The sequence below is a fragment of the Mustela erminea genome, chromosome 7, assembly GCF_009829155.1.
Source record: "Mustela erminea isolate mMusErm1 chromosome 7, mMusErm1.Pri, whole genome shotgun sequence".
Lineage (NCBI taxonomy): Eukaryota > Metazoa > Chordata > Mammalia > Carnivora > Mustelidae > Mustela > Mustela erminea.
In genome coordinates, this window is record NC_045620.1 from 91244690 (window position 1) to 91269223 (window position 24534).

Below are 24534 nucleotides of genomic sequence, written 5' to 3' on the forward strand. Positions count from 1 at the left end.
TTTCTTTTAGGTTATTTATTTTAGAGAGGTGCAAGCGAGCAGGGGGTGGGGAGAAGTAGAAGGAGAGGGAGAGAGAATCTGAAGCAGACTCTGCAGTGATTACAGAGCCTAACTCAAGGCTCGATCTCTCCACTGCAAGATCATGAGCTGAGCTGAAACCGAGTCAGACGCTTAACTGACTGAGCCACCTAGGCACCCCTAAATCCTTTCATGAATTGAGGAGCTCTGTAGAGCCATCCTCAAAGGTATTAGCTTAATTTTGGTTTTCTACACTGACCATCTGGTCTAGTTATGTGTACCTGCCCTTCATTATGTCCTGTTGCTCACAGAAGGTAGAAAGGTGATAACTTCCTCCCTAGTGGGTATACCTCCTTGGCCTTGAGGTTGTGGATTTTTCCTTGGGGTAAACTATATATTATCTTTTGACAACATCTCTCGCAATGGAACCTCCATGATCCTTAAAAAACAAAATAAATGCTTACAAGCTTGCTTCATTAGATTCTTTTTTTTTTTTTAGATTTTTAAAAATTATTTTTATTAACACATAATGTATTATTTGCCCCAGGGGTACAGGTCTGTGAATTGTAAGCCTTACACACTTCACAGCACTCACCATAGCACATACTCTTCCCAATGTCCATAACCCAACCACCTTCTCCATACCCTCCTACCCCAGCAACCCTCAGTTTGTTTTGTGATATTAAGAGTCTCTTATGGTTTGTTTCCCTCATGATCCCGTCTTGTTTCATTTTTTCCTTCCCTACTTCCCAAACCCTCCACTCTGCTTCTCAAATTCCTCATATCAGAAATTTATCAGGAATTATCAGGAATGATAATTGTCTTTCTCTGATTGACTTATTCCGCTCTACATAATACCCTCTAGTTCTATCCACGTTGTTGCTAATGGCAAGATTTCATTTCTTTTGATGGCTGCATAGTATTCCATTATATATATATATACCACTTCTTCTTTATCCATTGCTTCATTAGATTCTTAGAATTAGTTAAGTCGTATGTTATTCTCAGTTTTCAGACCCTAAAAGTGAGATAAAGAGGTTAAATGACTTGTCTGAGGTAGATCTTACTGGTTTCCTCTGCTTAATATGGCACTGATTTATTAGCTCTTTACAAAAGGTAAATGTGAAGTACCTTTCAGATTATCAGGGTGGGAGATAGAATTGTGTTATTACTACTTTGAATCGTGTGGGTATAGTAGAATGGTTAACCAGTATGGTGATTTAAGTTTTTTATGCCTAAATGATAATTAAGGCAATATTATTTTGTTCTTGTTTTTGTTTTATTCAGGTCCCCCCCCCCCCCAAAAAAAAACGCTTCTCAGCCTTTTGGCTAAGATCAAGTGTAGAATTAGCCTTGACAGTGGAATGAGATTTAACCATGATGTTATCTTGTCAGCGTTTTGTAGAGGAGCGCCAATAGGAGTTAATTCAACAAGTTTCTTTTTTTTTTTTTTTTTTTTAAGATTTTATTTATTTATTTGATAGAGCACACAAGTAGGCAGAGCGGCAGGCAGAGGGAGAGGGGGAAGCAGATTCCCTGCTGAGCAGGGAGCCCGGTGTGGGGCTCAGTCCCAGGACCCTGGGATCATGACCTGAGCTGAAGACAGCTGCTTAACTGACTGAACCACCCAGGTGTCCCACAAGTTTTTTTCAAACATAAGTCAAGGTTATTCAGATCAGAATATGGGCACCAGTGTGTTTTATGATGTAGACCATCAGAGTCTGTTTTAGTATCACATTTTAAGAAAGAATGTTGACAGTGGGGCTCCTTGGTGGTTCAGGCAGTTGAGCTTCTGACTCTTGATTTTGGCTATGGTCCTGGGATCCGGCTTCATGCTTAGCTTGGAGACTGTTTGGGATTTTCTGCTTCTCCCTCTGCCCCTCCCCACCTCACATACTCTCTTTTTCTTTAAAATAAATAAATGAATAAAAAAATTTTTTTTTTTAAAGAAAGATATCGACAGCACAGCAGTTCCTTTTTGAGAGGAAATGAGTATGACAGTAGATCAAAGAGAAGACTTTGTTATGATCAGGTGTTTGAGGGGATGTCAAGCTAAAGAGGAAGGAGTTTACCTTTCATTTATTCACTCATTTGCTTAACAAATATCTAAGTGCTTACAGTGTGTTTAATGCTAGGGATATATAGATGAAAGCTATTTCTACTCTTGGGAAGACTAGTAAACAGAAAAATAACAGTACCATGGGATTGGTATTATAATGATCTGGTGCAAGGATCTGATTTTGTACTGGCCATGAGCTAAGAATAGTTTTTGGATTTTTTTTTTTTTTAAGATTTTATTTATTTATTTGACAGACAGAGATCACACATAGGCAGAGAGGCAGGCAGAGAGAGAGGAGGAAGCAGGCTCCTTGCCAAGCAGAGAGCCTGATGCGGGGCTCGATCCCAGGACCCTGGGATCATGACCTGAGCCGAAGGCAGAGGCTTAACCCCCTGAGCCACCCAGGCTCCCCAGTTTTTGGATTTTTAAATGATTGTAAAAAACGAAAAAAACAAGTACATGTGATAGAGACCATATGTGACCCACAAAGTGTGAAATATTTATTAGTTGACCTTTTAAAAAAAGGTTGCTTATTCTTAGTCTAGGGGTTAAAATGAGAATACATAGCTTATAGGGAGGCTGTTTTCAATTTGATATAACAAAGAACTTTTCTAACGGAGCCATTTAATAGTATAAAGACCATATAACAACAGAAAATGTGAGGTTTACATCACTGCAAAATGTCAAGCAAAATTCTCTAACAGAATTTCAACATTGGGTTGGAGATTATGCAATGTGGCTTCTAAAACGTTTTCTAGTTAAGGTTTTAGAACTAAACCTTCTCATTTACTTTAGATAAATAGAACATTTTTAGTTATTAGAGCAGACCCCGGATCTGATATATCACTAGAGGAAATTTCATCATTGCTGTTTTGTTACATATGTATACAGTCATTGGGGGGTGTATCGGTCTCACCAGCAGCAGATGTCATGATGATGACTGGTGTCAGAACAGTTAGATATTTCAAAAAATAGTGGCCTAAGCCATCAGCGTTGTCTAAATGTGAAGAAATGTGGGATCTTTGTTAAAAACCTTTATGATTTTTAGAGGAATGAGAGACTTCTCTGTTATGAAGGTTTAAGACTGAGTCTGTAAGCCAAGGTCAAAGAGGAATCATCATACCAAGCAGTCCTTGGTAGTCAAGGTTATCATTCTCATCCTGCTTGATTTTTAATAAGTTAATTTTTAATAAATAATTCTATTTTGAGTAACTAAGTGTAGCAAGTACTTTGGTAGGCACTGCAGATACAGCTGTGAATAAAGTGGATGTGGAGTTGACTGTCTAGGTGAGAAGCAGTTAGACCAAAAATTAAAACAATGGTATGACAGTTATGGTAGGGAAGGTGTTGTCATGCAGAATTATAGGCATTTTGAAATCAAGAAAGTGTACCATAGCAATGATATCACATTCATAGTGAAAGAATGTTTAGTTCTAGCAAAGTATCACCTATCCAGTTAAATTAATCTTAGCATATTGATGGTTTTATAGTTTTATTTCTATTAAAATTTTGTTTTTGTTTTATAGTTATATAAATGGTATAAATAATGAGGAGTTTATACCTACTTTGTATGTACTTAGGTACATATAATAGGAATTATTTAAGTTGACATTCAGGAATCCACAAGAATTATTTTTCCTTTAAATCAGCAGTTCTCCAACTTTTTCGAGAACAGGACTCCTTTACATATTTTAAAATTACCAAGGACTTCAAGGAGCTTTTGTTTATATGGGTTGTTGATAATTTCCCATTTTAGAAATTAAAACTTAGAAATTTCTAAAATATTTATTAACTCATAAAAAAATAACAACTCCATTGCATGTTAACATAAATTACATTTTTTTAAGAAATATAACTATTTTCCAGAACAAAATATTTAAGAGTGCTATTGTTTTATTTAAGAAAAAAAATCTCTATAATGTTTGACCTCATAGAGGAGAGGTAGATTTTGATAATCTGCTTTTGCATTCAGTATGTTGCTATATCTCAGATGGTGTAGCTTCTGGAAAATTCTACCATACCCTTGTGAGAGAATGAGAGTGAATAAGGCAAATGACATCTTAATATTATTTTGAATATAACTTTGACCCTAGGTACCTCCTGAGAATGTCTTAGGGATGCCCAGGAACCTATGGACTACAGTTTGATTTAAGATGGAAAGAAACACTCATAATGGCTAAGAGCACTCGCTAAGAAATTAGTGTTTAAGTTCAGTTCTCATTCTGACCCTTAAGCTATTGGCATGTGGGCAAATTCGTATTTCTTAAATTTTATAATCATGTTTCCTCAGCTGTGAGATGGGCATAATAATACCTATCCTTCAGGGTTATCTTTGAAATTTTGTACTTTAAATGCTGTTATGTTATCATTCTGATGCTTTTAGAAACTTCCAGATGGCTACGTATTTAGGTTCTTTAAAGTATTACATGAGTAAGCTAAGCATTTAACTTTCAGCATTCCCAACATTTTTATGCTTGAAACTTTGCAGTCATACAAGACAACTTTGCTTCCCCTGATTTGCCTTTGCTGACATGTATGACACAAGATCAAGAGTTTGGATCTGATTCCTTATTTCAACGAAGCGAACCAGATTTTGCACCTCTGAGGTAGGATGATTTATTTTTTTATTTGCATGTAAACTTCCTACTTTTTCTTGTTCTAAGTTGTTACTAATATTAATGACTTCAGGCTAAGGTGAGACTTTGGAGTGGGGGTTAGATATTTTCAGCACACCCTTGGAAGGTAACAAGGCCCTAAGTTAAGACATGATGCACATTAATTTGGTAGAGTAATACACGTGTAAAAATGAGCCATACAATTGTGGTTTATTTAAAAATGGTTTTTAATGTATTTTAGCATTCCAGGCATAATTTATTTTATTTTTAAATTTTTATTATTGTAGTATAGTTGACATACAGTGTTAGTTTTGGGTGCATAACGTAGTGTTTTGACAGTTCTATTCATTCTGTAGAGCTTACCATGACATGTGTTGTACACCTGAAACTAATATTATAGTATATGTCAACTAAAATAAAATGTTTAAGAAAAAACTGTAGATGTTTGCAGAGTAAACACCTTTGCCCTTCTGCTATGTATTACCTTAAAATCACTTTTATGAAAAGGTGTTCTATGTATAATGGTCAACTAATAATTAGGTTACTGCTGTGTTTTAAGAGTAGATCACTTAAGGGGTTTTAAAGAGCACAGTAAATGACTAGTGAAAGAATTAGTGAAAGTTAAGTGAGTATTAAATTATGATAGGTGATAAACATTTTAAATAGTAAAGTTTGAATTTTTTATTTAATCTTTTTTTTTTGGCAGTATGAAAATATTCCCTATTTTTTGGTAGTCTTGTTTTAGGAAAAGGTTGAAAAAAAGTCAGGGTCGTAGGATGGGAGTTCGTATTCTGTTTACACAAAATTTGCCTGGTTCAGTCCCTAACCACTTTAAGGGAATTTGAGATTAGAACTTTGTTTTTTCAACACACTTTTCAAATAATCTTAATTTTGGTGACATATCAATTTTGTATTTTTCATGTTAGTATTTAAAAAAATGTTTTAAATGTGTTATTTATTTATTTATTTTTAACTGTATATTTTTCAGGGGAATTCCTGGTAAGTCTGAAGATACTGAATGGTTTTCTCGACCATCGGAAGTTAGTGAAGCTTTATTCCAGGCAGCCTCAGAAGTAGCTTCAGACTTAGTTAACAGTTGCATTAGTGTATCTCAGCACTCGCTTATAGCTAGTACAACTGTTGAGTGTCGGCACTCTTTTTTACCTTTTGAACAAGGGATTAAAGAAGAGACCCCTTCGTCTGATACAGTTGATGAACTGAAAACCCCCAATGACTTCGATAGTTGTGATGCTCTTTGTTCCTATATGGCATGGAAGACACAAGAAGTTCAGGAGCCAGAAGTCAGTTTAGCTGATAAAGGTCAAGTTTCTGTTTCAACCTCATCTTATACAAGTGATGAATACATGACTCCTGAAGGAAGTGACAGTTTTGATGCTTCTTGTTCATATGTGCAGTATTGGAAACAGAAAGCTTTACAGCAGTCAGAAAATTATCTAACCAGTAAGGATCATGATTCTTATTCAGATTCGTCCGACACAATTGATAAAAACAAAATTCCTAAGGGAAGTGACAGTTTTCATGCTCCTTTTTCATGTACGCCATGGAGCAAACGGAAAGTTTCACACCATCCAGAAACATATGTGATCAGTAAGGACTATGTTTCTTTTCCCCATGAAGTTGCTCCTCATTTTAATAACAGAATGTCACATTCTTTCTTGCATTGTCTGTTGGAAAGAAGAGGAAAGGGCATTCCCTTGACAGCCCACAATCATTATTTTGGGAGTGTTTATTTAAGGGCTCCAGCTGAGAATGAGGTGAAAGAAATGATGGGGTATGAAAGAATTGAAGAAGGTCTGGAGAAAGAACTATCTCAAGGTTTTGAACAAAAGGAGAGTAGAAGTACTTCAGTATTTCCCGAGATGCATGCCAGATCTTCAGAAATAAAATTATTTGAGAATGTTGTATTTCCTGATAATTCTGTAAAAGTTTCAGAAATAGATACATACTCTAGGCAACATGGTACCTCTAAGATGGAGGTTTCTGGTGGTCCTCTTAAGACGATTAAATTCAACTTGGATGAGACATCAGAACAACCGTATTTACAAGAGGAAAGATACCAAAGGGCAGCTTCTGCTTTTGGTGGAAATAGTGTTGATGCTTCTGAAAATGTAGCCTTTGAGGTAGTTATTGCCTCTATTGAGCCTTCCAAGAAAGACAGTACAGTAAATGAAATCCAAACTGACATTAGTAAGTCTTTAATAAATGACAGCCAAGAATGTGAACCAAAAAATTCACATCTTTCTCTATTAAATTATAATGGTGAAAACTCTTTGTTTGATGAACTTAGTCATCCACTTTATCAGTCTACTCCTGGGGTGTTTGAATTAGCGGCTTCAAAACCATTGTTGCATAAAAAAGATAATAGTGATAGCTCCCTGTATTGGCATCTTGATTTAAAATCCCTCCCCAGTGCTCCTCAGGAAATGTTCATTAAGCCACTTTCTCTTATTCCAGAGCTTAAGTCATCTGCTTCTTTAAGTGAAAAATCTCACAGCCAGGCTGCTGGTCTTGGCAAAGCACAGTCAGCTTTATTTCACTGCGATCTAGACAATGAACCATTTCTTCCCATTGGGAAGATAAAGTCTGGTCCTGATCTTGACCTTGCAGAGAAGGCAGGATCTTCAAACATTTTTTATCCAATGAAAGTATCAACTTCAGATTCTTTGGTTTTACAAGATTTAAGAAGATTTGAAGAAATTGCGGATTCCTCAAACGATATTTTGGTTAAGAATGGAAACTCCAGTAACATCATTGAAGGTTCTTCTGCAAGTGTAGGAGGTGGCTTTTCAGCAAACTTGGTGACAAGTGATGCTGAGTCACAAGGTGCTTTATCAATGACCAGTAATGCATCATTAATTCCAGTCGGTCAAGAGTCATTGCTGAAAGCTGATGTAGGCCAAGATAAAATTCCTCAGCCTATGGGAGCCAAATCCTATTTTACTATACATACAGTTATGCAAAACGACTCCTATTTTGTAGAGGGCCTGCAGGGGAAGGCTGAATCTGACACCTCTACTCTGGGTGATGATATTGAATGCTGTGACCTAGATGAAAATGCTACTGTGGGCAGTACAAGAGCTGTTGATCTACAAAGAGAGGTGAGACACAATAAAATGATAGTTGGGGGAAATGTTGTCTTTTCTAGTACTATTTTAGGAAATGGTATTGTTACTTGTTTTTATTTTTCTTTCTTTCTTTTAATTTTATGAGCAGGTGTGTGAACAAGGTGACTTGACTGTTGAGTGCATTGAGCTAGCAGGTTTTAAAAATGTGCTTGATGATCTGGAGGTTTGTGACAGCTCCCTGCACAGGCAGTCTGCCTTAGAACTGCCATCAAAGGAAGAGAGTGATTTTGAAGAGCCTGTAAGTTACTCTGTTTGATATTTCTTATGGGATAGGGAAAGAATATTTTAGTTGAAAAATGGAGTTGAAAGTAAAGGGCCCATTTATATCCTCTAATACCAACATGTGACTTACAGTCTGGTCTTCATCTGATATCCAAGAATATGCTCCATTTATTTGTTAGAGGTTGGCATAAAAGAAATATTTGTGTTTCATAGACGGTAAGAATTAGTGAGTTTTGTGGTGTCTGGGGAAAGGCCTTCCTTTGGAGCTCCCAGGCCTTTTATGTTGAGACGTGCTAATTCTTCCCAGTTGTGGCAGCAAGAACCTTTAGACAGTGTTCAGATTAGACTCACTGGTAGAAATAGTCAGTTGTACATTTTTTCACTCTGCCCTTCAACTTATAAGCATTGGAATAGACCCTGGAATATTTAAATATTTCTGTTTAGAAGCTCCTGAAAGGTTTGACTTTAGAGGAATTTTGAAAATGATAAGAACCGTTGTTTTCCCAGGAAGGATGCTGAGGTGCTTAATACTCACACTAGTTAGTGTCCCCAAAGGAAACTAACTGCCTCCTTCCCAAATGAGTGACATACTGAAGCATATACACATCCCCCCCCCCCGTTTATATTATTATTATTGTGTATGTGTACTAGAAAATAACTTTGAAGTGCTAAAAAGTTCTCTGTCAACCTTTCTTTTATACAAAACTTCATTTGCCTGGATGCTTGCCTCTCTTGGTTTTAATGCTCTTTTGGTCCTATTGCCTATCCTCTTTTGTCTGATACTGTCAGCTTCTTTATAATATATCCTTATATTTTATTAGTCATTAAATATAGCTGTACAATAAATGTTGTGTACTTAATGTTACTTTCCCTTTCCTATTTTTCCATGTATAAGATTAGTATGTCATTGGAAAGCTGCTAGTTGAAAAGCCTCTGCCTTTGGCTCAGGTCATGATCCTAGTGTCCTGGAAGTGAGTCCCCCATCAGGCTCCCTGCTCACTCTTTTCCCTTTAGCCCTCCCCACTGGTTGTGATCTGCTTCTCTCTCATGCTCTCTCTTTCTCAAATGAATAAAATCTTTTTTAAAAACCCGCAATTTTTTTTAAAGATTTTATTTATTTTGACACAGAAAGAAATCACAAGTAGGCAGAGAGGTGGGCAGAGATGGGGAAGCAAACTCCCCACTGAGCAGGGAGCCCAATGTGGGGCTGGATCCAGGACCCTGAGATCATGAGCCGAGCCTAAAGCAGACGTTTAATGACTGAGCCACCCAGGTGCCCCCCAAAAACCACAATTTAAAAGAAATGTAGATAGATATTCAGTTAATATCCACTATTCCAGATTTTATTTGCGCGCAGCTGTAGCCTTAAGTATACTTCTTCACTTTAGGGAGCATGTTCCCTGTATTCTCTTTCACTCTTAGCTCCATTCTGTAGTCCGGGAGGTATAATGCCAGTATCAAGGAAATAAGGACTCAGATATGGTAGTAATTTCCTGCATGGCTCACATTGCTCTCAGAGGGCTTGCCTGCTTCTTGGTTCCTTTCTTATTCTCATCTGTGTCTCAGAAGAGTCGTTCATATTTGTTTGCCTACATTTGATACTAGCCATCATTTCTTTAAATGATTGTTCGGACATCCACTTATATATGATGTAGCTTGGGGCTGTGAAAAGAGTGTGGAGATGTGGAGTCAAACCTTGTTCAGTTATTTGTTAGCCTTATGCCTTGTGCAGATGACTTTGGAGGGTCATTCTGCTCATCTACATGAAGAAAGAGGAATAGTAACAATCAGCCTCATGCATTGTTATATCGAATGGGGTAAGTTATATAGCACTGCCTGCCTGTTAGTTCCTTCACTTCACTGAAACCAGGTGACTAGACCCTCACCAGTGATTTCCTCCTGCCTATCATTGTTCTTTCTTCTGTCTTTCTCCTTGTTCCTGGTAGCAGCACATTACATTCTTATAGCTTCTGTGATAAAATACTCTTTTTAGGAAAGAAAATATTGTTTTAGTATTCCCTGTTTTGGTCATGTAACTAAATATTATTTAAAGTTTACTTTTAGAGTTCTTTTTGTTTTGTTGGTTCTACGTCTTCCACCAAGTACTTTCCTCTCATGTTTAAATGCTTCTCTCTGTGTGATGGCTATTACTTCCATTTTTAGATCCTAATATTTCTACTAAGGTAGACCTGAATGCTTTCTTGCATGACATTTTTTTGTGAACATTCCTGTCACCTCAAACACAACTTGCCTGTACCAAAGAACTCAGACGTTTTTATGGAATCGGACTGACTTGTAGATTTTCTTTGTTCTTAGAGAGAAGTTAACATGTCTTGGTTTCTTCACTTTAGGGAGATTGATTGATTCTTTCTTTATTATTGATTAAAGACTGGGAGATAAGCCAGTTTAATTTTTTTCCTCCTGATTTCTCCCATTTCCAGTTAGTAATGAAGATCTGCTGATCTCTTAAATAAATTCTTCTCATCTTTTTCATTCTACATCTTTTTTTTTTTTTTTCCTTAAGATTTTATTTATTTGAGAGAGACAGAGAGAGAGCATGAGCAGGAGGGAGGGGAAGAGGGAGGGGGAGAAGCAGGCTCCCTGTTAATCAGGGAGTCCAATGCAGGGTTCAGTCCCAGGACCCCAGGATCATGACCTGAGCCAAAGGCAGATGCTTAACAGACTGAGTCACCAGGTGCCCTACATTTTCTTTTGCATTAACTACTCTAGTATCCGTATATTTCGAAGCTTTGATAATAATGAAGTTTTATTTATTTACTAAATTTTAATTCCAGTATAGTTAACATACAGTGTTATATTAGTTTAGGTGTACAATATTCTGTACATTAACAGTTATATACATTACTCAGTGCTTATTGTGTTAAGTATACTCTTAATTCCCTTCACTTACTGCACCTGTCTCCTCCTCTCCCCACAACCATCAGTTTGTTCTCTATAGTTAAGAGTCTGTTTTGTTTTTGTCTCTTTTTTTCTTTGTTCATTTGTTTTATTTCTTAAATTCCACATAAGTGAAATCAAATGGTGTTTGTCTTTCTCTGACTGACTTAATTCACATAACATTATATATTCTAGATTTGTCTGTGTTGTTGCAAATGGCCAGATTTCATTCTTTTTATGACTGAATAATATTATCAATGAAATCGTACTGAAGTCAAGATTGGAATAGAAATTTTTTTTCTAACTATATTTGAAAGCTCTAGAGAAAAACTATTAAATACACATATGTGCCTGGGGACACACACACGAAGTCTCAATCATATATGTGATACATGTGTTAATGAACTGTACTTCAAAAAAGTCTCCTATAGGAGTGGGATAATTGAAAACTTAGAACTTTGTGCTTTGTTTAGACTAGAGTTTCTCTGTACTGTTGTCTTTTTGGATATGATATTTCTTTGTTGTGGGGGGTGTGTGCATTTTAGGATGCTGAGCAACATCGCTGGCTTTTACTCATTAGATGCCAATAGCCACACACACTGCTCCCAACACCCAAAGTCAGGACAGTGAAAAATGTCTCCAGACATTGCCAGATGTTTCTTGATCAGGGAGAGATGGGTGGGGGCAAAATCTCCCACAACTGAGAACCACTGATGTAGAGAAAACTAGACCAAGGCAGCAGAAGTAGACTATTTATTTTACACCCTGCCAGCTTCCTAAGATTGTTCATTACAGCACGATGAAAAAACCTGGACAAAAGAGGATCAAACAAAATTCATCTTTACATACATTTTTAGACTCTCCTGAGACTGCATCAAGAAGTGGGAATAATATTTTTAGGAAAATAAATAAACCTAGATGTTGTATATTGTTTTTATATGAGAGTATGATGTGAATTTGGTGAGAAATGATATATGTTTATGTACTGACATCACCAGAGTTGGTTTCTAATTTCTTTTCTAGTAAGGACTTGCTGGGATCTGATGAAACTTTGAGAACTTCTTTTTCAGCATTTAACCTTTACTTCACTGTCAGTTTGTATTTCCCACTATTCTTGTTTAAAGAAATTTGAGGACTTAGGCTTTTTGGTGATTGATCATAGATCCAGTTCTTTGATACTTTAGTTTTTTTTTCTAAACATTTGTGGATTTCTTGAAAATATTCCTGTTCTCTCTTTCCTTCTTTTCTCTTTCCTTTTTACAACGTAACCTCTCCTTTAAAAAAAAAAAATCCTTGAGCTTGTCAAGAGTAATACCAAAGTTCACATTCTTCAGTGATCATACCATTATATGGAACAAACCAGATAGGCTTCCTATCTGTAATTTTCTATATAGGCAGACTTCCAGACCCTCAAGAGTAATTTGTAGAGCCTTCTTAGAATTGACCAAACAAGATATAACTTGTAAATGAATTTAGGAGGGTTGAGAATATGAGCTTAAGGAACAGTTTAAACTGTTAAGTATTCATTTTCATAAAAATTAGGTTTGTTTTAATTAGGTGAAGCCTACTATTAATCCTATTTTCTTCATTTTTTTCTCTCTTTTTATAGGTAGGTTGTTCTAATACGGACACTAATCAGACTTTTTCATCCACATTGCCTCCATTTACTCCTGATGAGCCAACCATAGAGTTGGAGTATCACTCTTCAGATCTCAGGATGTTGAGGGTATCTCCTGACACTGTGCAAAAGTCTCTTAAACATATAGCAGGTATGTAGAAAAGAAGATATTAGATGTTTGTGTGACTAGCTTGCTAAAAGTACATTGCTGTGGCTAACTAATGTTTTATTTTTGAACACTTTCCATAATGTTAACTTTGGATTAGGTGTATTTATAAATCCCTAGATCTTTTATTAGGTGAATCATTTGGTTTTTCATTGCCTTCTCTATGGCAGTGTTTAGAACTGAATTACATGGCGGAGTCTATTAGAGTCAGTTTATTATTTCTGCATTCCTTTCTGTGACTTGAATGGAAGAAAGAAATTAATGGAGCACAAGAGGAAAAGAGTGGATCCAAATAAATTTGTAGAGAGGAAACAAAGATCAGTTCTGAGGTAGAAAGCAAGATTATCTGCTGAGGGGAGGTAGTGATAAAGGAGGTTTGAGGAGAGTAGATTGGTGCAGGCTCAGAATGTATGTTAAGGTGAATAGGAATTGCAGCTGACCAAGAACAAGCAAAAGAGCTGGCTGGTAGTTCTGAGAAGTCAGCTGAGGTTGGAGATGATTCTGTAATGGTGCCAGCCTTACTAGAATCTCTGGTTTTTCTCTTCTAAAACTCAAGACTGCAGAAATTGAGTTAGAGGTTGATCCTCAGTTTTGCTGAGGGATTTGTTGAGTGGGTGGATGTGGTGGATGAAAAAAAGTGGAAGGGAATCAGTAAATATTAAATGTTTAGATCTGTGAATGTGCGTTGTCTTTCCTTTGATAGAATGCCATTTTATATTAAATGCTTTGATCTATAAATATGGGACATCTTTTCATTATTTAGGTTTTTCTTTATTTTTTCAACAATATTTTGTAGTTTTCAGTGTATGAACCTTGCAGTCCTTTGATAACTTAATTCTAAGTATTTTAATCTTCTTGTTGAAAAAGAAAAGAAACTGTTTTCTTAATTTCATTTTTGGAATATTCATTGCCAGTGTATGGAAATACAGTTGAATTTTGTTAATTGTATAGCTGCAATCTTGCTGAACTATTTGTTATTATCTCTAATATATTTTTGTGTGGATTTCTTATAATTTTTATATATATGACCATGTCATCTTCAAATATAGTCTTCTTTCTTTCCAACATGGATGCCTTTTATATATTTCAGATTCCCAACTGCCCCCAACTAGAACCTTCAGTGCAGTGTTGCATAAAAGTGGCAAGAACAGACATCCTTGTCTATTCCTGATCTTTTTAGAAAGATATGAAGTCTTTTATCATTAAGTATGATGTTAGCTGTGGGATTTTTGTAGACTATCTTTATCAGGTTGAGGACTCCCTTTATTTGTATTTTTTAGAGCATATTTATCTTGTTACCGTATAAGGGTGTTAGATTTTGTCAGATTTTTTTTTCTGTCTCTTTTATGATGATCACATGGTTTTTGTCTTATATTCTCCTAATATAGTATAATGTTAATTTTCATATAACCGACCTTACAGTCTTGGTTATATATGCCATTTGGTTATGGCATATAATTCTTTTTGTATGTTGTTGGATTTTTTTGGCAAGTAATTTTTTGAGGACTTTTGTATTTATATTCATAGTGGGTATTGGTGTGTACATTTTTTGTGATTTTTGTTATTGGCTTTGGTGCAAGAATAATACTATGTTACAAGTTGAGGTGAGAAGCATTATCTCTTCTAGTTTTGCTAATGTTACAAGTTGGAATGAGAAGCTTTGTCTCTTCTAGTTTTGCTAATGTCACAAGTTGGGATGAGATGTGTTGTCTTCTAGTTTTTGAAGGAGTTCGTAAAGGATTAGTTTTTATTGGTTGAAGGCTGCCTGCCTCTTTGTAGAAGTTTTAAAATTACTAATTCCATCTCTCTGCTTGCTATAAGTATTTATATTTTATAATTTTCATGAATCAGTTTTCATAATTTGTGTCCTTTGTGGAATTTGTCCATTCCACCTAGGTTATCTAATTTGTTGGCATATAACTGTTCATGGTATTTGCATATAATCCTTCTTATTTTGGAAGATTGGTAGTAATACCCCTTCTTTCATTCATGATTTCGATATTTTGAATTTTCTATTTCTTTTTTTAGTGAGTCTAGCCAGGTTTTGTCAATTATGTTCATCTTTTCAAAGAAGTAAACTTTGGTTTCTCTACTTTTTCTGATCTTTTTTCTTTCCATTTGAATTTCTGTTCTGTTCCAATTTTAGTCTTTATTTTTTCCTTCCTTTCACACTTCAGCTTTGGTTTGTGCTTTTTACTATTTCTTGAGGTGAAAGAATAGGTTATTGATATGAAACCTTCTTTTTTTTTTTAAAGATTTTTCATCTGTTTATTTGAGAGACAGAGAGAGAGAGAGTGCACATGAGCTATGGGGAGGGGCAAAGGGACAGAGAGAAGCAGACTCCCTGCTGAGCAGGGAGCCTGATGTGGTCCTTGAACCCAGAACCCTGAGACCATGACCTGAGCTGAAGGCAGACACTTAGCCAGCTGAGCACCCAGGCACTCCGAGACTTTATTTTTGATATAGGTGTTTACATTTAGAAATTTCTAAGCACTACTTTAGTGGCATGCTCAGAGTTTTCGTTTCTTGTGTTTTTGTTTTTCATCTAAAATATTTTTAAGTTTCCATTGCAATTTGTTTTTGTTGACCCCGTGGATATTTGGGTATGTCTTGTTTAATTTCCACGTATTTTTGACTTTCCTTTTGTTATTAATATCTCATTTGATTCCATTTTTGTTGGAGAACACCTGCTTTGTATGATTTTAGTTCATTTACATTTTACTGAAGCTTGCTTTTATGTCCTAGTGTGTAGTTTATTCTGTAGAATGTATGGTTTACTCTTGAGAAGAATGTGTATTCTGCTGTTGTTAGGTGGTGTGTTCTATACGTGTCTCTTAGTTCTAGTGGGCATATAGTGTTCAAGTCTTCTGTATCCTTGTTGATCTTCTGCCTAGTTTTCTCTATTTTTGAAAGTAAGCTATTGAAATCTTGAACTATAATTGTTTAATTGTCTCTCATTTTTTCTGTCTTACTTGCTTCATATCTTTTGAGACTATGATATTAAGTGCATTTATGTTTATAATTGTTGTATATTCCTGGTGAATTGACCTTTTTGTTGTTACAAATGGTTGCCCTTTAATTCTAGTAACATTGTTTGTTTTAAGGTCTGTTTTCTCTTACATCAGTATAGTCACTTCAGTTCTTATGCTTGCTGCTTGTATGGCATATGTTTTTCATCCCTTTACTTTCAACCTATTTGTTTTCCTTTTTTTAATCAGAAGTGTTATCTCTTGGGGCACCTGGGTGGCTCAGTGGGTTAAAGCCTCTGCCTTCGGCTCAGGTCAGGATCTCAGGGTCCTGGAATCCAGCCCTGAGTCCAGCTCTCTGCTCGGCAGGGAGCCTGCTTCCCTCCACTCTCTGCCTGCCTCTCTGCCTACTTGTGATCTCTGTCTGTCAAATAAATAAAAATTTAAAAAAATTTTTTTAAGACTTTATTTATTTATTTATTTGACAGACAGAGATCACAAGTAGGCGGAGAGGCAGGCAGAGAGAGAGGAGGAAGCAGGCTCCCTGCCAAGCAGGGAGCCCGATGCAGGGTCCGAGCCCAGGGCCCTGGGATCGTGACCTGAGCTGAAGGCAGAGGCTTTAACCCACTTGAGCCACCCAGGCACCCCTAAAAATAAAAATCTTAAAGTGTATTTCTTATAAACAGCTTATATAGTTGGATCTCCTGGGTTTGTTTTGTTTTGTTTTGTTTTAATCCAGACTGACAGTCTTTGCCTTTTAATGTGACTGTTAATCAACTCATGTTCAATATCATTATTAAGATTGGATATATATTTGCTGGGTTACTTTTTGTTTTCCATGTTTCTTGTTTTTTTGTTTGTTTTGTTTTGTTTTTTTGTTATGTTCCTCCCTGCTTTTTATTGGACTTAGTGAATGTTTTCTAGTGTTGCATTTTAATTTTTAAAATTATTTTCTAGTTAATTTTTAAAGTTATATCCTAGGGGCACCTGGGTGGCTCAGTGGGTTAAGCCTCTGCCTTCAGGACAGGTCATGATCCTGGGGTCCTGGGATGAAATGGGCTCTCTGCTCAGCGGGGGGCCTGCATCCCCCCCCCCCGCCTGCCTCTCTGCCTACTTGTGATCTCTCTGTCTGTCAAAAAATAAATACAATCTTTTAAAAAAATTCTTTAAATATCCAAATTTTAATAAAGATCCACCTATCATATCAAATGGATATGCTGCTATTTTAAAATATTATTCTATTGCTGAATATTTAAACTATGTCTACCTTAGTTTGCTGTTGTAAATGGCTTTATAATATTTTTGTAAATATTTGTCTCCTTTTATGACTGTTTTCTTAGGATTCTTTACTAGAAATGTAAAGGTCAAAGGAAGGAAAGCTTTATTTCTTTTATGCATAAAAGAAATATTTCTTAATTAAAAAACATATAATATTAGTATTAATAAGTCTCTTTTTTTAGGAGATACTTCTAAAGGAGGCATACCTGAAGTTACTCATTCCAGCTCGAAACCAGGCATCACTGCTACTGCTGGAGATTCAGATACTGGATCTCTTTTATCCTTGTTCCCCGAGGACTTTCCTCAGTTGGCTTTAAGGTCTCCTCAAGAGAATACTATTGGTCAGCATACTGATAAACTCAACCAGCAGGCACCAGTAGATAGTAAGATAAGTGAAGAGACTCTAAAACTTTCAGCTGTTAGTGAACTAGCTGACCAGAAGACTGAGATATCAACAGTACCCTCTAGTTCGTACTCACAAAGAGGGAAGCCCAATATTTTCTATCCACAAGCCTTACCAGACAGTCATCTAACTGAAGAGGCTCTAAAAGTTTTGGCTGTTCCTGGTCCTGCTGTCCAGAAGGCTGGCATACCTACAGTCCTTCCAAGCGCCTACTCACGTGGAGAGAAGCATAATATCTTCTACCAACAGGCCCCGCCAGACAGTCATCTAACTAAGGAGGCTCTGAAAGTTTTGGGTGTTCCTCATCCTCCTGACCAGAAGACTAGCATACCTGCTGTCATTCCAAGTTCCTACTCACGTAGAGAGAAGCATAATATCTTCTACCAGCAGGCACCGCCAGACGATCATCTCACTGAAGAGACTGTAAAAGTTTCGGGTGTTCCTGGTTCTCCTGTCCAGAAGAGTGGCATACCTACTGTCCTTCCAAGTTCTTACTCACGTGGAGAGAAACATAGTATTTTCTACCCTCAGACCTTACCAGACGGTCATCTAACTGAAGAGACTCTGAAAATTTCAGCTGCTGACCAGGGGACTGAAAAGACAATAGTTCCTTCTAGTTCCTATTCACGAAGAGAGAAGCACATTATTTTCTCCCAGCAACAGTTGTCAGACGGTCATCTAACTAAACAGGTTCTGAAAGTTTCATTTGTTCCTGGGCCAGCTGATCAAAACACTGGGATACCTACATTATCTTCACATTCATGTCCACTTGGAGAGAAGCCCAGTATCTTTTACCAACAGGTCTTGCCAGATAGTCATTTAATTGAACAGACTCAGAAAATTGTGGTTCTTCCTGAACCAGCTGACCAGAAGACTAGGATACCCTCTACTTCTTACTTAGACAGAGAGAGGCCCCCTATTTTCTATCAACAGACATTGCCAGAAAGTCATCTAACTGAACAGGCTCTGAAATTTTCTGCTCTTGGATCCATTGAGCAGAAGATTGGGATACCAACCTCTACTTTCCCCTCAGGTAGAGAGAAGTCCAGTATTTTCTACAAACAGGAGTTGTCAGATAGTCATCCAATTGAACAGGCTCAGAAAGTTCCATCTGTTCCTGGACCAGCTGACCAGGATACTGGGATACCAGTAGTGCCCTCTAGGCCCTCCTCTCTTGGCGAGAAGCCCAATGTTTTCTATCAGCAGGTATTACCAGATAGTCCTCTAACTGAAGAGACTCTGAAAGCTTCATCTGCTCCTAGACCAGGTGACCAGAAGACTGGGATACCAGCAGTATCCTCTAGTTCCTACTCACATAGAGAGAAGCCTGGTATTTTCTACCAAAAGGTCTTACCAAGCAGTCATCAATCTGAAGAGGCCCTGAAAGTTTCAGTTGCTTCTGAACCAGCTGAAAAAAATAGTGGGTTACTATCAGAAGCTTCTAATTTCTACTCACATAGAGAGAAGCACAATATTTTCTACGAACAGGAGTTGACAGATAGTTCTCTAACTGAACAGGCTCAGAAAGTTTCACCTACTCCTGAACCTACTGACCAGAAGACCGAGATATCAACAATAACTTCTGCCTCTTACTCGGATATAGAAAAGCCCTTTATTTTCTACCCACAGAGCTTGCCAGACAGTCATCTACCTGAAGAAGCTCTAAAAGTTACAGGTGTTTCTGAACCCACTGACCAGAAGACTGGAATACCAGTAGTTCCCTCTACTTCCTACTCACCCAAGGAGAAGCCCATTTTTCCCCCTCAGGCCTTGCCAGGCAGCCAGTTACTTGAAGAGGCTCTGAAAATTTCAGCTGTTTCTGGACCAGCTGACCAGAAGACTGGGTTGCCATTAGAACCTTCTAGTTCCTACCCACCTAGAGAGAAGCCTATTACTTTATACCCTCAGGACTTGACAGACAGCCAGGTGTCTCAGGAGGCTCTGAAAGTTTCAGCTGTTCCTGGACCAACTGACCAGAAGACTGGGTTGCCATTGAAGCCTCCTAGTTCTGACTCACCTAGAGAGAAGCCCATTACTTCATACCCACAGGACTTGACAGACAGACAGGTACCTCAAGAGGTTCTAAAAGTTTCAGCTGTTCCTGGACCAACTGACCAGCAGACTGGGTTGACACCAGAACCTTCTAGTTCCTACTCACCACAAGAGAGGCCTATTATTTTTTCCCCCCAGGCCTTGCCTGGCAGTCAGTTCCTTGAAGAGGCTTTGAAAGTTTCAGCTATTCCTGGACCAGCTGACCAGAAGACTGGGTTGCCATCGGAACCTTCTAGTTCCTACTCAGCTAGAGAGAAGCCCATTATTTTCTACCCACAGGGCTTGACAGATGGCCAGGTACCTCAGGAGGCTCTGAAAGTTTCATCTGTTCCTGGACCAACTGACCAGGAGGCTGGGTTGACACCAGAACCTTCTGGTTCCTACTCACCACAAGAGAAGCCCATTATTTTTCCCCCTCAGGATTTGCCAGGTAGTCATTTACTTGAAGAGGCTCTGAAAATTTCAGCTGTTCCTGGACCGGCTGACCAGAAGACTGGGTTGCCATCGGAACCTTCTAGTTCCTACTCAGCTAGAGAGAAGCCCATTATTTTCTACCCACAGGGCTTGACAGATGGCCAGGTGCCTCAGGAGGCTCTGAAAGTTTCAGCTATTTGTGGACCAACTGACCAGAAGACCGCATTGACACCAGAACCTTCTAGTTCCTACTCACCACAAGAGAAGCCCATTATTTTTTCCTCCCAGGCCTTGCCTGGCAGTCAGTTACTTGAAGAGGCTCTGAAAATTTCAGCTATTCCTGGACCAGCTGACCAGAAGACTGGGTTGCCTTCGGAACCTTCTAGTTCCTACTCAGCTAGAGAGAAGCCCATTATTTTCTACCCACAGGGCTTGATAGATGGCCAGGTACCTCAGGAGACTCTGAACGTTGCAGCTTTTCCTGGACCAGCTGACCAAAAGACTGGGTTGACACCAGAACCTTCTAGTTCCTACTCCCCGTGGGAGAAGCCCATTATTTTCTACCCAGAGGGCTTGACAGACTGTCTGGTACCTCAGGAGCCTCTGAAAGTTTCAACTGTTCCTGGACCAACTGATCAAAAGATTGGGTTGCCATCAGAATCTTCCAGTTCCTATTCACCACGGGAGAAGCCCATTATTTTCTACCCAGAGGGCTTGGCAGACAGTCAGGTATCCCAGGAGGCTCTGAAAGTTTTAGCTATTCCTGGACCAGCTGACCAGAAGACTGGGTTGCCATCAGAACCTTCCAGTTCCTACTCATATAGGGAAAAGCCCATTATTTTCTACCCCCAGCGCTTAACACACAGTCCGATATCTCAGGAGCCTCTGAAAGTTTCAGCGATTCCTGGACCAGCTGACCAGAAGACTGGGTTGACATCAGAACCTTCCAGTTCCTACTCATATAGAGAGAAGCCCATTATTTTCTACCCTCAGGGCTTGGCAGATAGTCAGTTACCTCAGGAGGTTCTGAAAGTTTCAGCTGTTCCTGGACCACCTGACCAGAAAACTGGGTTGCCATCAGTACCTTCCAGTTCCCACTCATATAGAGAGAAGCCCATTATTTTCTACTCACAAGGCTTGACAGACAGTCGGGTGTCTCAGGAGGCTCTGAAAGTTTCAGCTATTCCTGGACCAGTTGACCAGAAGGTTGGGTTGCCATCAGAACCTTCTAGTTCCTACTCACCTAGAGAGAAGCCTATCATTTTCTACCCACAGGGCTTGACAGATGGCCAGGTACCTCAGGAGGCTCTGAAAGTTTCAGCTATTCCTGGACCAACTGACCAGAAGACTGGGTTAACAGTAGAACCTTCTAGTTCCTACTCAAACAGAGAGAAGTCTAATATTTTTTACCAGCAGGAGTTATTAGGCAGTCATCTAACTGAAGAGACTCTGAAAGTTTTAGCTGTTTCTGGAACAAGTGATCAGAAGACTGGGATACCAACGGTACCTTCAAGTTCCTACTCACTTGGAGGGAAGCCCATTATTTTCTATCAGCAAGCCTTATCAGATAGACCTCTCACTGAAGAGGCTCTGAATGTTTCACCTTCTCCTGGACCAGCTGACCAGGACACTGGGATCCCAATAGTATCTTCTGTTTCTTACTCTCACAGAGAGAAGCCCAGTATTTTGTACCAACAACCCATGTCAGATGATCAGCTGGCTGTAGAAGCTCTGAAAATTTCAGCTGTTTCTGGACCAGATGATAAGAAGACCAGAAAACCAACAGTTACCTTGGCTTCTTATTCACATAGAGATAAGCCCATCATCTATCAGCAAGAGTTTCCAGATCTTACTGAAGCATCTTTAAATGTTTTCAGGGTGCCCGGACTAGGTGACCAGAAGACTGGAATACCAGTAGTAACCTCTAGTCCTTACTCACATAGAGAGAAGCCCATCATTTCTTACCAGCAGGAGTTGCCAGATCCTAATGAAGGTATTGTAAAAATTTTAGGGGCTCCTGGGTCTGCTGACCAGAAGACTGGGATACGATTTGGGTCCTCTGCTTCCTATTCACATAGAGAGAGCCCCATCTTTTCTTACCAGAGGGAGTCGCCAGGTGTTACTGAAGAAGCTCTGAAAGTTTCAGCTGTTTCTGGACCAGGTGACCAGAAGACTGGAATACATACAATTCCCTCTAGTTCCTACTCCTACAGAGAGAAGGACGGTATTTTTAAACAGCAGGAGTTGCCAGAGATTTTTGCTCTTCCTGGATCTGCTGATCAGAAGGCTGAGATACCAATAGGACCTTCTAGCTCTTACTCACATAAAGAGAAACTCAAGCTTTCACCTGTGACTTTACCAGATGACCAAAACACTGAGTTACTAACAGCTCCCCTTAGTTCCTACTCACAAGGAGAAGAGCCCAAAATTTCAACTGTGATTGGACCAGATAACCACACAACTCCATTACTGACAGTTTCTCATAATTCTTCTTCTCAGAGAGTAAAGCCCAGTATTTTCTTTCAAAAAGAACTGCCAGATGGACATTGTAGTGAGGATATTTTGAAAATTTCACCTATCTCTGAACCAACTGTTGTGAACGCTGGGATACCAATACCTCTTTCTAGTTCCTATTCCCACAGGGAGAAATCTAATATTTCCTACCCACAGGAATTGCCAGACAAACATCTAGCTGAAGATGCACTGAAGGTTTCAACAATTCCTGTACCAGCTGACCAGAAAAGTCTGTTACCAACAGTTCCTTCTAGTTCCTTTTCACACAGACAGAAACCAAATATATTCTATAAACAGAATTTTCCAGATAGACATGTAACGCAAGATGCTCTGATGTTCTCAGGGGGTGTTGAGCAAGTTGATCAGATTACTGGGTTATCAACAGTTACCCCTGGAACTTATTCACATAGTGAGAAGCAGAAACTTGTTTCAGACCATGTTCAAATGCTAATAGATAATTTGGATTCTTCGAACTCCAGTGTTATCTCAAACACTATGCCTTTAAGTTCTCAGACTGATGGTAGAGTTGTAATAAGTAAACCAGAATCTTCAGGTTTTGAAGATGTTGGGTCTGAGGAAATTCAAGATACAAGCAGCAGCTCCAAAACGCTTAGAGAGATTCGGAACCTTTTAATGGAGGCAGAAAATATAGCACTGAAACGATGCAATTTTTCTGCTCCCCTTGTCCCTTTCAGAGATGTTAATGATATTTCATTTATACAATCTAAGAAGGTGGTTTGCTTCAAAGAACCCCTCACAGCTGATGAATCTAATGGTGATTTGCCTCAGAGTCTGCCATTTGCAGAGGAAAGCCCAAGCAACAAGTGCATACAGAAGGATATTAGCACACAGGCAAATCTGAAATGCCAGAGAGGCATTGAGAATTGGGAGTTCATTAGTTCAACTACAGTTAGAAGTCCTCTACAGGAAGCAAAAAGCAAAGCCAGAGTGACAGTAGATGAAACCCTTCGGCAATATAGAGCAGCCAAATCTGTAATGAGATCTGAGCCTGAAGGGTATAGTGGAACCATTGGGAATAAAATTGTTATACCTATGATGACTATCATTAAAAGTGATTCAAGTAGTGATGCCAGCTCCTGCTCGTGGGACAGTAATTCACTGGAGTCAGTTTCTGATGTCCTTCTAAACTTCTTTCCATATGCTTCACCCAAGGCAAGCTTGACAGATAGTAGAGAGGAAGAAGGTGTGCTGGAGAGTGATGATGCTGGTGGTAGCAGTGTAGATTCACTGGCTGCACATGTCAGAAACCTTCTGAAATGTGAATCGTCATTGAATCATGCTAAACAAATACTCCGAAATGCAGAAGAAGAGGAATGTCGAGTACGAGCACGAGGTAGGAACTGATAGTTTGTTATAAAGGGAGGTCAAGCTTATAAACATCATACTTTATTTAAAGTTAAGTATTTGTGGAGTCTGAATTTATATTCTTGTAGGACTGTTAGAATGATTACATTTTCCACCGTAATCCAGAGTAAGTCCATTTAACCAATAGTGTAACTAAGTCACAGTATTAATAGTGCTAGTTTGAGTTTAGGGTCTTAGATAGTTTCTAAAGCCTGAAGGAGAGTAAGAAGATAGCTTGGGTTTTCAGATTCCTGAAGTTCTCCTGTTTCCTTAATTCTCCTATTACAGTATTCTATTTTGGAGGCAGAAAAAAAATTAAAACAATTTGCTCTGCTCTAAATCAAACTGTATCATAAAACTATATATACATTTCTCCTTTTCTAATAAAATTCTTAGAGCGTATTTTAGACATTAGAAAGAACAAGTATTTCACACTAAAACTTGGGTTGGAGCTTTGAAAGAGGATATTTACCAATCTCATTAGTCTCTAATGGTAGAATGCCATTAAAAAGGTTTTTTTTAAGACAAAATAAGGAATATATTTAGAGAGCAACTTAACAGCCAACAGTTCAGGCCTCCCTGATTTGTTTATAAGTTTTCCCTTGAGATAAACTACCTACGCTGTTCCTTTTATCACTTACATATGTTCTGACTCCAGAAAACTTAAGTATCAGCTCTCATGGAAGCAACAGTAACTGTAACAGGACCTAATAGGGCAGGGAAAGGGACCATCCTGATTGGAAGGAAGATTAAGATAAAAATAATTGAAAATCGTGGTTAAAGTGGCCTCTTTGGAGAAA

At 38.3% G+C, this 24534-nt stretch overlaps 1 protein-coding gene across 8 annotated transcripts in view; it reads left to right on the top strand.

Annotated features, from left to right (window-relative positions):
* Window positions 1-24534, top strand: part of ALMS1 (ALMS1 centrosome and basal body associated protein) — a 202152-nt gene that overhangs the window by 37900 nt on the left and 139718 nt on the right. For 5 of the 8 annotated variants that reach the window (XM_032352471.1, XM_032352467.1, XM_032352468.1 and 2 more), the window contains 5 exons: window positions 4566-4683; window positions 5681-7811; window positions 7927-8076; window positions 12568-12727; window positions 17169-23723. In XM_032352471.1, coding sequence (XP_032208362.1) covers window positions 4566-4683; window positions 5681-7811; window positions 7927-8076; window positions 12568-12727; window positions 17169-23723 — 9114 coding nt within the window. Of the gene's footprint in view, window positions 1-29; window positions 246-4565; window positions 4684-5680; window positions 7812-7926; window positions 8077-12567; window positions 12728-17168; window positions 23724-24534 lie in introns of those variants that run through there. The other 3 variants (XM_032352472.1, XM_032352474.1, XM_032352473.1) reach the window with 3 other exon arrangements.